The sequence below is a fragment of the Ambystoma mexicanum genome, chromosome 13, assembly GCF_040938575.1.
Source record: "Ambystoma mexicanum isolate Mex_15411 chromosome 13, UKY_AmexF1_1, whole genome shotgun sequence".
NCBI lineage: Eukaryota > Metazoa > Chordata > Amphibia > Caudata > Ambystomatidae > Ambystoma > Ambystoma mexicanum.
The window spans coordinates 628,879,262-628,892,519 of record NC_090938.1 but is presented as its reverse complement, the minus strand read 5'-3'; the positions used below and the strand labels follow the sequence as shown (position 1 = coordinate 628,892,519).

The following is a 13,258-nucleotide window of genomic DNA, read 5'->3' as shown; positions in this document are numbered from 1 at the left end:
CCAGTTGCCACACTCGCTGCCTGTGTATGGCATACGTAGAAAAAACACACATCGCACACTTTTATCGAAAGATAGATGGGGTTGGGGTAAGGGTATAACATAGGGTAGGGGGTAGTGTCTCCCCCCCCTCCACATTCTTTTTTATTAAAAGTGCAAAAATCCCAAAGAAATGTTTGAAATAAGGCCAAAAAACCCCCGGTCTTTTCTACTTCGAAATTTGTTTTTGATTTTTTTCGCGGACCTGCCCTGTGCGTGGGCAGTTAGTGGAACACTGTGGGGGAGGAGACATGATCTTGGGAATAAGTTGACGCCTTTGGATCCAGGGGACCTGGGTTCTATGTCTGGCTTCCCCGCTTGGATCACAGGGTGAAATCTAGAGAAAGTACTTACTATCCTTATGCCTCAGCAGTCATGTCTGACATCTAGAGAAAGTACTTACTATCCTTATGCCTCAGCAGTCATGTCTGACTTCTAGAGAAAGTACTTACTATCCTTATGCCTCAGCAGTCATGTCTGACATCTAGAGAAAGTACTTACTATCCTTATGCCTCAGCAGTCATGTCTGACATCTAGAGAAAGTACTTACTATCCCTATGCCTCAGCAGTCATGTCTGACATCCAGAGAAAGTACTTACTATCATTATGCCTCAGCAGTCATGTCTGACTTCTAGAGAAAGTACTTACTATCCTTATGCCTCAGCAGTCATGTCTGACATCTAGAGAAAGTACTTACTATCCTTATGCCTCAGCAGTCATGTCTGACATCTAGAGAAAGTACTTACTATCCTTATGCCTCAGCAGTCATGTCTGACTTCTAGAGAAAGTACTTACTATCCTTATGCCTCAGCAGTCATGTCTGACATCTAGAGAAAGTACTTACTATCCTTATGCCTCAGCAGTCATGTCTGACATCTAGAGAAAGTACTTACTATCCTTATGCCTCAGCAGTCATGTCTGACTTCTAGAGAAAGTACTTACTATCCTTATGCCTCAGCAGTCATGTCTGACTTCTAGAGAAAGTACTTATTATCCTTATGCCTCAGCAGTCATGTCTGACATCTAGAGAAAGTACTTACTATCCTTATGCCTCAGCAGTCATGTCTGACATCTAGAGAAAATACTTACTATCCTTATGCCTCAGCAGTCATGTCTGACATCTAGAGAAAGTACTTACTATCCTTATGCCTCAGCAGTCATGTCTGACTTCCAGAGAAAGTACTTACTATCCTTATGCCTCAGCAGTCATGTCTGACATCCAGAGAAAGTACTTACTATCCTTATGCCACAGCAGTCATGTCTGACTTCTAGAGAAAGTACTTACTATCCTTATGCCTCAGCAGTCATGTCTGACATCTAGAGAAAGTACTTACTATCCTTATGCCTCAGCAGTCATATCTGACATCTAGAGAAAGTATTTACTATCCTTATGCCTGAGTGGTCATATCTGCCGAGGTCTGCAGCTGTGAGAAACGGGGTACGTGTCGGTGTTTGGAGCAACGCAAACCACTGGACAGTTTGCATTTACTATTTCTATTGTCAGAATTGCAAATGGAATGACAAGTTGGTGAAATTCTGGGATTGACCAGGGATAATGGGGGGGCAAGTGCAGCCACAGGTACTGATATTAGGAGGCTATACCTCTGCTGGTATTTCTCTGCTCCGACCAGCTATGAATCTCTAGAAAGTTCTGGCCCTGGTGTCACCAGCGCAGCTTTGGGATGGTCCCTCATGATTTCTCCTGAATGAGACCGGTGTCCTCCGTTCAGAAGGGCTGGGAGCAGTTCTTGCATCTTTATGGAGCCCAGTGTGGGACTGGGCTGTAGGAAAAATAATACTTTTCTCGAAAAGCGAATGCCTTTTAAAATACCGGAATTGCGTCACACATTCTACCCTCCCCCGACAGGACTTTCAGTAGCACCACACTTTTGGGAAAGCTCTGAGGCAAGTGTGTGTGTTTAGTTTAAGGGGTGTTGTTCCCCTCCACCCCCAAATCAAATACATTCCAATGATTGGCTGCACTGTGAATAGTTCTGCATGTGGGCCTGTGGCAGAGAGGTAGCGTGCCAGAGATTCTGGTCAACAGTCCCACTATTTTAAAAAGTAACTCTTTCACTAAGCATACCACCATAATCGATTTTAAGAGAATTCGAGTGTTCTGTCATGGAGACTGAATCCAAAATGGCCTCCATGGGTGTGTGGCCAGATGCGCAGGCCACTTTTCATTTCAACTGCTTTCTGCGAAAGAGGCAGAGTGTTGCTATGGAGAATGGTGGTCTGCCTTGAATAGTGAAATGGGCGAATGGGATGGACTGTGACAAAGTTGGTGGGAAGTTGTCAGCTCCTCCATGGACCCTTCTAGGCACTACGGTTTTACATATGCTGATGCTTCTCGGGTTAGTCAGGCCCAGAAATAAGGTTCCGGAGTTGACTTTCCGGAGCATTTCAAACACATCCAGAGGAATTGAGTTTTCTAAAATATATGGCCTCTTTGAAGACATTTTCGGGACCTAAGCACACCCATTGCACTGTTTTCTACTCAGAGAGGGAAGGGATACATTTGATACCCTTCGTTCATGCTTATTGGTGAAACACATCACCGATATTTCACCACAGCAGTTGCATAGGGCCCGGACCTTACAGGAGCGACACACTTTTACAAACAATCTCCACTCACAGGCCTTACCCTACTCTCTTCTTTCCCACCTGTATCCCCCTCCCCCCGTACATCACATCTTTCTCTCTTTCATTGGACCTTGGTACCCTGGAGGGGTCACAATACATCATCCCTCGGGCGATCCTGGGTGCACGGAGACCATCACAGTGGTGATTTAGCACAGTATAAAGGCTATGTAACACACCATGACATGGGTGATGGGCAATATCCCTGATTGTCGTTCTGGGGTAAAATGGTGGCCTATCAAAGATGATATCGGACGGCGCCTGACTTCATGTGAATCTTTTACAATAAAGCTTTTCCCAATGCTGACAATGAATTACAAAGCTCTGGGCACAGGCGTTTGCCAGAGTTCTCTATAGGCCAGTCCGCCCCTGCTCAAAGCTAACTCTCGACTCATTGATGTTTTCCAGAGTTCCCTATAGGCCAGTCCACCCCTGCTTAAAATAACTGTCGACTCGTTGATGTTTGCCAGAGTTCTCTATAGGCCAGTCCACCCCTGCTCAAAGCTAACTCTCGACTCATCGATGGTTTCCAGAGTACCCTATAGGCCACTCCACCCTTGCTCAAAGATGACTCTTGACTCATTGATGGTTGCCAGAGTACCCTATAGGCCAGTCCACCCCTGCTCAAAGCTAACTCTCGACTCATTGATGTTTGCCAGAGTTCTCTATAGGCCAGTCCACCACTGCTCAAAGCTAACTCTCGACTCATTGATGGTTGCCAGAGTACCCTATAGGCCACTCCACCCTTGCTCAAAGATGACTCTCGACTTATTGATGGTTGCCATAATTCCCTATAGGCCAGTCCGCCCCTGCTCAAAGCTAACTCTTGACTCATTGATGTTTGCCAGAGTTCACTATAGGCCAGTCAACCCCACTTTGCTTCCTATGTGAATACACATTATATATTATGCTAATATTACCAGACTCAGTCTTCCACTGAATTTAAAACGCTTCAAATAAGCACATGTATCGACCGTGCCAGACCAAACTATGTTGACTGTCTGAACACTGGCCACATGTATAATATCTATGCAAATCCTATTTACCATCCAAAAATCTGGCACTAATGCACACCTCTTGCATAATCCCCATTAAAATGAGGCGCCGGTTTTTGCAGCGTGCACCCCTATTTGCTGAGAAGGCGGGATACATCACTACTGAAGACTGCATCCTTAGAGAGGTTGCAGAACAGGAGGCGACGCTTGTTCCCTGCGGGCGCCAGGGTCAGGGCAGCTGGCCACACTTCAGCGCCACTGTGCATGACATTAACCGCAACTGACTTGCCGCTGCAAATCTCAGGGGCAGCCCAGCGTGCAATGGCCAAGGAAACGTCCCCGTGCCTGACGGGCCGCGTTTTGGCAGGGACTTTTATTGACAGTCTGGGCGTGAGGGCCAGCTGCACTGTCAGTTGCATTGATGACCCACCCCCTGCACTGTCACAAATGCTGATGACGGAGGCGAGGGAGGGTGGCTCTCCGAGGCTCTCCCTGGCTCTCCCTGGGTATTCCTGGGCCTGGCATTCTTCTGCAGTGAGCTGCATACCCACCCGTCTATGGCCTGCCACTTTCACTGTCTAGTAGGGCTGCTACCCCGCCCCCGTGCCTCTAGTTCTGGCTGCTGTCTGCCCAAGGTATCACCACGGCCTGTCCACATCTGCTAGTGCAGAGCTGACCTCACCCCGGCCCAGATCTGCCCGTCTGCTTTGTGCTACTGCTACCCACTGCCTGCCTAGACCTACCCCCCAGCCATCTACTCTCTGCTTCCTGTGCCTGTTCCAGACCCGCCATGTCCTGCGCGGGCCGCTTACCTGGGCGTGGGCGGCGGGCAGGCCCCGCGGTATGCGCGTACTGAAGAGGAGCTCCTCGTAGCACGCCCGGAGGTCGCTGAGCTTCTGGGACAGGGCCATTCCGCTCCCATCCTCCTCCACGGCTACCCGGACCTCATCCCCGGGCCGGGCCGACTGCAGCCAGGAGCGCACCGCCTGCAGAGAGGGAGAGAGAAGCAGCGTTAAAGGCACAGAGCCGTGTGCAGCGGCCGCGCAGTCAGTCAGTCCCCTTCACGGGCGCTCTCTCCCCAGCAGCAGAACACAGCTTTCCCTTCACGGTACCGAAGCAATTACAAGGCAGACGGCAGAGCACACATTATGATGACCGCACAGGCCCCCTGCAGAACAGTGTATAATGCACGTAGCACAGCCTACGGTGCCCGTTCAATAAATAAGCACAGCCATGCGTGGTCTCTGGATATGAAAACAATAAAACTAAACATGGGTTTATTGTAGGTACCACAGCAGTGCATTAGGACACTATGCTAATTACAGAATGTTTATATATTCTTCTGCATAGTGCTTCGAGGCTATGGCAATGCCATTAGGCGCTATACAAGTATTACAAAACATAGAATAACCATTAGTTTGTTTTACTGCACAAAACCCCCACCTTAAAACAAGCATCTGACTGTTTCACTAGATGGACTGTCCCATTGCCTAGGTCACTTCATATGCGGGTAATTTTGCAGGGCGGTGTAAATAGCATTGAGGGACCACTTACCAGAGACCCTTGGCACACGCAGTGCACTATATGCTATTTTGATCTTCTTCCAGTTGCCGGAACTAGAACACCAAAATCCAAGCAGACCTGGATTTGCATTTTACATTTCTACCTTTAACAAAACAGATCATAAATGTATCCTGCCACTTACCTTCCTCCTGAGGGGGTCATAGCCATAATGCTTGATTGGCGGTGTCATACCTATACTGCTTGTTGAGGTTATTCCTGTACTGCTATGTGTGTGGATACTATATCCACACTGCCTGATAGGTGCTTTGTTGTATCTATGTTCTACTAGCATGCAGGTGGGGAGAGCAGCCAATCAAGTTCCGCAGATAGCGGGCTGAAACCGTTGATCTCAGCCTGCGTTCCTGGACCGCCATCTTCTTCCCACCCTCATTTCCCCTTTTTTAATATTTCCAGGCCCCATTTCCCAGCCCAACTTACCTGACTGTGGCGGTGGCCGCTGCCACCGCCGCTGCGTCTCTCCATCTCCCTTTGCCGGCTAAAACGAAAACCGTCTTCCATCTCTGTGGCAGCCATCTTGGAACTGTCATTTCTATGAATGAACCGGACGATGCGAGGCATCCTGTTCATTCATAGAAAAGACCCCACTATCAACACCCCAGGAAGAAGTGAAACAAAACCCACATTTTGGGGGGAGAGGGGTTAACTGGTTATGGGTGGGGCCGCTTTAGAAACAGGGCGGGGCAAACTTAGAGGCTCTGCCCCCTCTGTTCTATCCCAAGGGTTATCTAGCGGGGAGCCATATATCCTATCTATCCCCCTTTCCCCACCCGTCCATCTCCTAACAACCACCACACCTCCTACTCTCTACCCGCCAAAATCATAAGCGAACACATATACCTATATATATATATATATATATATACACACACACACAATTATAAATTCAGTCACTCATTTAAACATCCCATTGACCATACACTCGCTCATTTACATGCACACCCATCCCCCATACTTCATAAACTCATTCACACATACTCATTCATATATGCATTACATACACACCCCTTGCACACACGCATACATACATAATGAGCTAACATGCAACATCCTTTCAAACTGTTAGTTTAAGAAAAAGCTTCCGTCGCCTCTGTGCCTAACAAAAAGCAAGTGTGCACATCAGCTCCCCACTCCCCTCGGATGTGAAAGAACAAATAAATAACGTTGTTATATGTTCGCTCGCATGCGTGGGGAGAAGGGTGATGTGTGCATTTCATTTTTGTTAGGCAGTGCAGTGATGGAAGCCTTTCCTGAAACTAGCAGCTTTAAAGTTTTTTCTGCGTTTGTGCAAATAAATGTTTCTGCATAAACACAGTAACACTTTAAAACCGCCGGTTTTGGGAAAGATTTCTCTCCCCTCTCTGAGTAACAAAAAGCCCCGGCCCTCAGCTTAAATTTCAGGGGGGGGAGGGTGCTGAAGCCCGGCCAGCTCTATGGCGTGTCGCGCCTGACCCTAGTTTACCACTTTGGTCAGGGCCAGCCTTAGGGGTAGCAGTGCCCTGGGCGGATTGGCGCCCCCCCTTCCCTGCGCGCCCCTAGTCAACAGGAGGCGTGGCCACAGAGTGACTTTTTTTTTTTTAACCTCCTTGCTCCTGCGAGGAGGCAATTCTATGAATAGGGTGCATTAGCACCCTATTGTTCCTAAATGCGCTTGAATGAGCAGGCCTGCTGCGCCTTCTCCTGCTACGCCAGCTAGGGGGAGCCCTTGAAAGACTCCCCCGAGCTGGCGTGGCGGGGGCTAATGGCCCCCTGGCTTTGGTATCCTGGTGTGCTAAGGGCATTAGTAACTCGTTCCACGGGCTAGACTGGGGGTAACGTCCCGGTGCCCTTGGTAAATGCCCTTGCTTCGCTCGGGCCTTTAAATCGGGCTGCCGGGCTGGTGTAGCCGGTGGCACGAGTTACCAACACCATATTGGGAGTAATATTTACTCCGCTTGAAGGTGGGAGGGGGAGAATATAATTGTTACACTGTCTAATGGGGAAGACGTCTCAGCTACTGTGTGATACCTATGTGCTACCCGCACAACTCACTGCGGCTGTTTCACTGCATTTGATGACATGGACGTTTCATTGCATATTTTGCTGTATTTATTACGCGGTGCAGGGTAAGGATATATTGGTGAATGCATTTTAGGGTAGAGGGTGAGGTTGCGGGCGAGATGGAGGGTTTGTGGGGCTTGCCCGCCATAGAAAATGCAGTGATAAGGCTGCAGCGGAGAGCGGTCATTGATCCACTTATACTGGCCATTGGGGGGCCATACAACCTAATGGGGCTGATAGATGCAAACCCATATTTCACTTCATAAAATACATTACTAATGGTGTGTCCAGCAGAAAGGTACACATTACCCCCTAATGAAGAAGAGCTGGCTAGCTCTCCTCTTGTCTGTGCCCAGGGCACGCCAGCTGACAGAGTGCCAGAATTAAGTAGTCCAAGTTGCAGGTCCTGAATATCTTTCTTCCATGTGTGGGAAAACACCATGTCAATGTCAGCTCTTGCATCTCTTATTCCAGCAGCTTTCCCCAACACCAAAAGTGCTACTGAGGCCATGCCATGGTTCAGATGCCGGTGCAGGTATGATATGGCATTCATAACGTGCCTGTACACAAGTGTTTCTAGGCGTGACAAGACAAGGAGGGGGACACAGGGGGGACCAGAACAACGATCTCACTAGGCCTTGTGCCATTCAGATCGCGCAAGTGCAGGGAAGTGGGAGAAGTGCAGAGGGGTGAAGTGCAGGTAAATCAATAAGTGCAGCCAAATCAATAAGTGCAGCCAGCGAGTGGCTCATGAGTGCAGAGAGAAGGGACTGTAGGGTTGCAGATACAGACCATAAGTGCTGGGGGAGCCCAGCGGCAGTGCAAGGGCAACTGGACATGCAGCAGCCTGGGCCCGAGTTCAGACGGGAGCCAAGTTACCAATCCGTGGAGCAGTCAGGACATCAGTAGGGGAGAGGAAGAGAGAAAGCGGAAGCAAAAATGAAGGTCTTGAGTTGCTTCCGGAACCGCAGGTGGTTCTGCTCAAATTTGGTTCCAGAGGGAGGCCCCAGCCGAAGAGAGAGATATCTGCCACCAACTCTCTGCTTGGAAAAGCGTCTGACCCTCAGAGAGTTGGAAGTGGATGAGTGCAGACCTCGAGAAGGGAGATGTTTAGAAAGAGAGAGTTGGAGGTAGTGCGGTATAAGGCCCCAGAAAGCCTTGTGGACAATGCAAATGGTCTTGAGCTTAATCCTTGCTGCCACAGGGAGCCAGTGGGGTGATTTCAGGTTTGAGAGACACGATCCCTGGGCTTGAGGCCAAGGACAAGTCTTGCAGTCCTGTTCTGGATAAGTTGGAGAGGGCGGAGAGTAGAGGCAGGCAGATTTAGAAAGAGGCTGTTGCAGTAGTTCAGCCTAGAGAGAACCACGGCTCTGGAGACAGTGAGATTCTGGGGGAAAGTGAGGAAAGGAAGAATATGTCTAAGCAGGTGAAGCTGGTAGTAGGCCTTCTTGGCAAGTTCCATGAGAGGGGGAAAGCGGGAGCGGGGGTGCCAATGAGAAGGATCTCAGTCTTACTGGTATTAAGGCAGAGATAGTTGGTGGTGCACCAATCCTGAATCGCGGTTTGACTGTCAGGAATGAGAGGAGAGGAGGCTGAGGGGATCCTGAAAGAGAGCTGGGTGTCATCCTCATAACACTGAAAGTTAGAGGAGAAGTCAGAGATCAAGTGGGCCAAAGGGGCTATTTTGCTGAGTCTGAGAGTTGTGGATGAAATCCTTTTAGGCGCATATCATTGAGCCATTGTTGGACACATTGTTTTTTTAGCAGGCAAACTGATGAGGATGAATTTGGTCTTGGATGCGTTTAGTTTGAGGTATGCAGTCAACATCCAGGACTGGATGATGGCTAGGTAATTGCTAGGTAATCGCAGAGAATAATGATGTCCTGTGCTCTATTTACTGTCATGTACAACTGAGTATTGGTAGATGGCTATATTAGGATCTTTGAGGAGAGTGACCAGAGGTTAAAAAGGATTGGTGAGAGGATGGGGCCTTGGGGGACTCCACAGGAGAACTGGAGTTGGTTAGAATGCAACAAGTACATCGGGAGTTAATCGGACAGCCTAGTTTTTGCCTGAAAGGTAGGAGGTAGCCAATTCAGGACAGTGCCAGCGAATCCCATCCTATCTCCCGTTCTCACCTTATGACTTGTGGGGGGTCCCTCAGGCCTCCACATTATCACCCATTTTGTTCAGTATGTATATTCACCCTTTAATGGACAATTCCCTGCTTTGGCCTAATATTCTTCAATCATTCAGACTGTACCCAAATAATGGTAGACCTGGGTCAGGCTGACGATTCTATAATAGCCCATTAAAATGAGAGAATACCTGATTTAAATTAAGAACTAGATGGGCTATTTTCTAAAGATGAATCTGGGGACAACCTAGATCTTGGTTGTAAATGAGATTCTGACTCACTGCAACTATCTTTATGGGCAAATACTTTGGCCAATGCTTAGAACCTAAATGGAAAGTTAAAAATCTGGGCATTATTTTGGATCACAAACTAAAAATCCAGATTGCAGCAGGTACTAATACATGCTTTTTCATTAATAGGAAAATTAAACCTCTTCTCCCAATTCTATCCTTCACACACCAAGTAACAGTCATGAATTCTCTCATCACCTCACGTCTTGACTTTAACAACAGTATATATTTAGGTCTGCCAAACTCTTAATATTTACTATCAAAACTGCAAAAGATTCAAAATGCAGCGGCCAGAACATCGCTGGCTACATTGCCTCCTAATTCAAAAATGTATTATTTTTAGGAGCTTTGTGTCTGTTCTTCAGAAATCTACAACAGCCAAACACGTATGTTTTCTTGATAAAACAAATACCTTCTACCCCAAGTCACTTGTTAAGATCGAACAAAGCAAGACTGATTATTGTCCTACCTTAACGGAAAGAAGCATGAGGCGGAACCCTCATTCACTGTACAGGCTACAAGGCAATGGAAGTCCCTTCCTTCCTCAATTTTATTTATTTATTTATTTACATCCAACCTACTGACTTTACAGAAATGCTTGAAAACGTTCCTTTTTAACCTTCTTTAAGCCACTGCATCTCATACTAGCCAATCGATATCCCTATCCACCTATAGCGCCATGATATCTTTGCGTGACCACTGTGCTTAATTTAAACCTCCTTAACATACCATAATCAGGGTGGGACTGAGGCATATAAGGGGCAGGTTTGTGATATAATGTGATGCCAATTGTGCACTTTAAAGAATATTTATTCAGCAACACTGGTCAAAACTACTAGCCGCATATTGAGGTAACTCAACAAAGTGGCCCACATTGGCCAAAAAACTGGCCCACTCTAGCATTTAGCATTTTTGGTTCGGGCATTGCCCTATTGCCATAAAGGCCAGTCGGAGCCTGATGACATTGTAGAACCTGCTCCGATCACAGCAGGTGGATATCGTCGGATGCCGCAGGGATGTGGCTACGGGTGGACTGGGAATAAACACAAGCCCTGGGAATCATTTCAAAATGGCCCCATGTTGCACAATTTCCGCAAGCCGATCCCTTTTCCTATGGGGAAATTTGGGAATACCACACAAAAGAAGCCCAGGGTGCGGAGGCCTACCGGGAAATCTCCAGAGTTCCCTATAGGCCAGTCCAGCCCTGGATTTGGCAGAGAGAAAGCTTCTGAGTGGCCACATTGTTTTTCACACTGTCCCTCTCGTGGCTTCATCTCTCTCTCATATTCAGGCATTTAGACGAAAAAAATGAACACATCCGTTTTTTAGAACACTTTTTCGACAAATTGGAATGATAGCCCTAGACAGAGACTGTTAGATGTACTTTACTTGCAAAGAAAATAAATGGAGAAGATGGTTTAAATAAGGGACACTGTAAGGGATAGGTAAAGGATAGAGAGGCCGGTATGGGGCGCTACTTTCCATCGTGAAAACGTTTTTTTGTTTAATGTTGAAAAAACGGCCATATGTGGAACTTTCTGCTTCTGGGTGAAAGTCCCGTCCTGGTGCCAGAAGCTTTAATGGGCAGAGCCGGGCATAGTGACCTACATGTTGGTGAAATGGTGGCTCACAAGGAAATCCCAGGCCTGCCTCCCTGTGACTCACGGCTGTGGCGGCAACTGCGACCGCCGAGGTGCACACCCTCACCAGGGAGGGGCGGCCTAATAATACTGCTGGGAACCTTCTTTTTACAGCGCTTCAAAGGCATGGCCCGGCGCCAGCACACACCCGACTGCAGTCATACGTTTCACTAATGAGTTCCAGGAAAAGCTACACGTGGAGACTTGAAACAACCCATAATTTGAGACAAAGGGCCATTACATTAAGCAACCGACTGCAGAAGTGAAATGCGCAGTACATGCGCTCTTATAATTGTCCAAAAGGTGGTAGTAGAGAGCCAGTAAACTTGTGGTATAAGCCGTTTGACACGGAGCAGGGCATTTCGGCGCCGCCAGTTCGGCGCGGACCTTTGGCCGCAAGACCCGTTTTGGCGCGCCCAGTTTGGCTCGACAAAGTCACTATTTTAATAAAATAAAAAAATAAACGATTGCTGCCGTCTTGAACCCTAGACAGTTGGACTGCAAGACCAAAGATATAACCACAAGGGCGCAGAAATATTAATGTGTTCATAAGCACAAGATATATTTATATATCAACCCAGGTCATGTATGTAACTTGTGCATATAAAAACGATAATATCTCTATGGCCTTGTGGTTAACTCTTCTGTCTCTCGGTCCTGCACACCTTCACCCTCCTTTCCTGTCACTCTATTTATTTATTTAATTTATTTATTTATTTTTGTTGCTTATATAGAGCGCCAAGCCCAAGGCCATCTGTGCGCTTCCTTACATAAAACAGTTTTTACATTTGTTGCATAGGTTACATGTGTACAGAAAATATTTACAATTATACCGTTTTTGCAGTTTTATACATTTTCATATTCTCTCATATACAAGCATATAAATACAGATAAGTACAGGTTGCAGCAGTTACATGCGTTGGAGCAGTGTGTTTTTCAGATGTGCAGTTTGTGTGTGAACAGGTGACTTTTGAGCTGCTTACGGAAAATCCAGAAGGAATCTGGAATCCTGGGCTCTCAGATGGGTTGGTAGGGCATTCCAGAGTTTGCTGGCCAATGTGGAGAAGCTGCTATCCCCAGCTTTTTTGAAGCTTGTATTTGGGGGCGACAAGGCAGTTCTTGCAGGCTGCTCTTTTGGGTCTGGTGGACTGGGGTTTGGAGATTTTGTCTGCCAGGTAGGCCGGAGCAACCCGGTGGATACACTTGTGCGTCAGCGTGAGTGTTTTGGACCAGATCCGTTCTTGGATGGGTAACCAGTGAAGTGTCAGTCTAGTTGCTGAAATGCGTGCTGACCTGGGAATGTTCAGAGCTGCTGTGATGGAGTTGTTTTTAAGCATCTGAAGTTCATGAATGCTGTATGTTGAGGTGCCGTTGTAGAGGAAGAGAAAAGATCTGCAGGAGTTGATGAGTTTGCATGTGTATGAAGTGGCTGAGGCGGTGGCGTTCACTTGTTTAGCTAAGGTGAGGGAGGAGTCTAAATAGAACCCCAATGTTTTTACCTGATCGGACACTTGGATATTGTTGCCATCAATGTTAAAGGATTGAAATGCATGCAGTGCTGAGTTTGGCCAGCCTGAGTTGGGATCCTATGAAGAGCAACTCGGTCTTGTCATCGTTGAGACACAACCTGTGGTGTGCCATCTAAGCCTGTATGATATGTTAAATGGCGTTGAGTGTTAGCATGTCCGTAGCATGGTCTCCTGTGCTAGGTATGAAGACCTGGGTGTCATCTGCATAATTGGTCTAGGTGACGCTCAGGCCATCAAGACGATCTAACAGTAGCTTTGTGAATACGTTATACAAAGTGGGAGACAGGCATGAGCCTTGCGGTACTCCACATGTGACCGGAATGGGTGGTGCCTCTGCCTTGGGTGAGAAGACCCTCATTGTCTGTCA

The 13,258-nt window shown here is 47.4% G+C and overlaps 1 protein-coding gene across 2 annotated transcripts in view; it reads right to left on the bottom strand.

Moving 5' to 3' along the window:
• The window catches only part of KRT222 (keratin 222), a 332,692-nt gene that overhangs the window by 45,907 nt on the left and 273,527 nt on the right, over positions 1–13,258 (bottom strand). For both annotated transcript variants that reach the window (XM_069634548.1, XM_069634549.1), the window contains exon 5: positions 4,487–4,660. In XM_069634548.1, the coding sequence (XP_069490649.1) occupies positions 4,487–4,660 (174 nt within the window). The remainder of the gene's footprint in view (positions 1–4,486; positions 4,661–13,258) is intronic.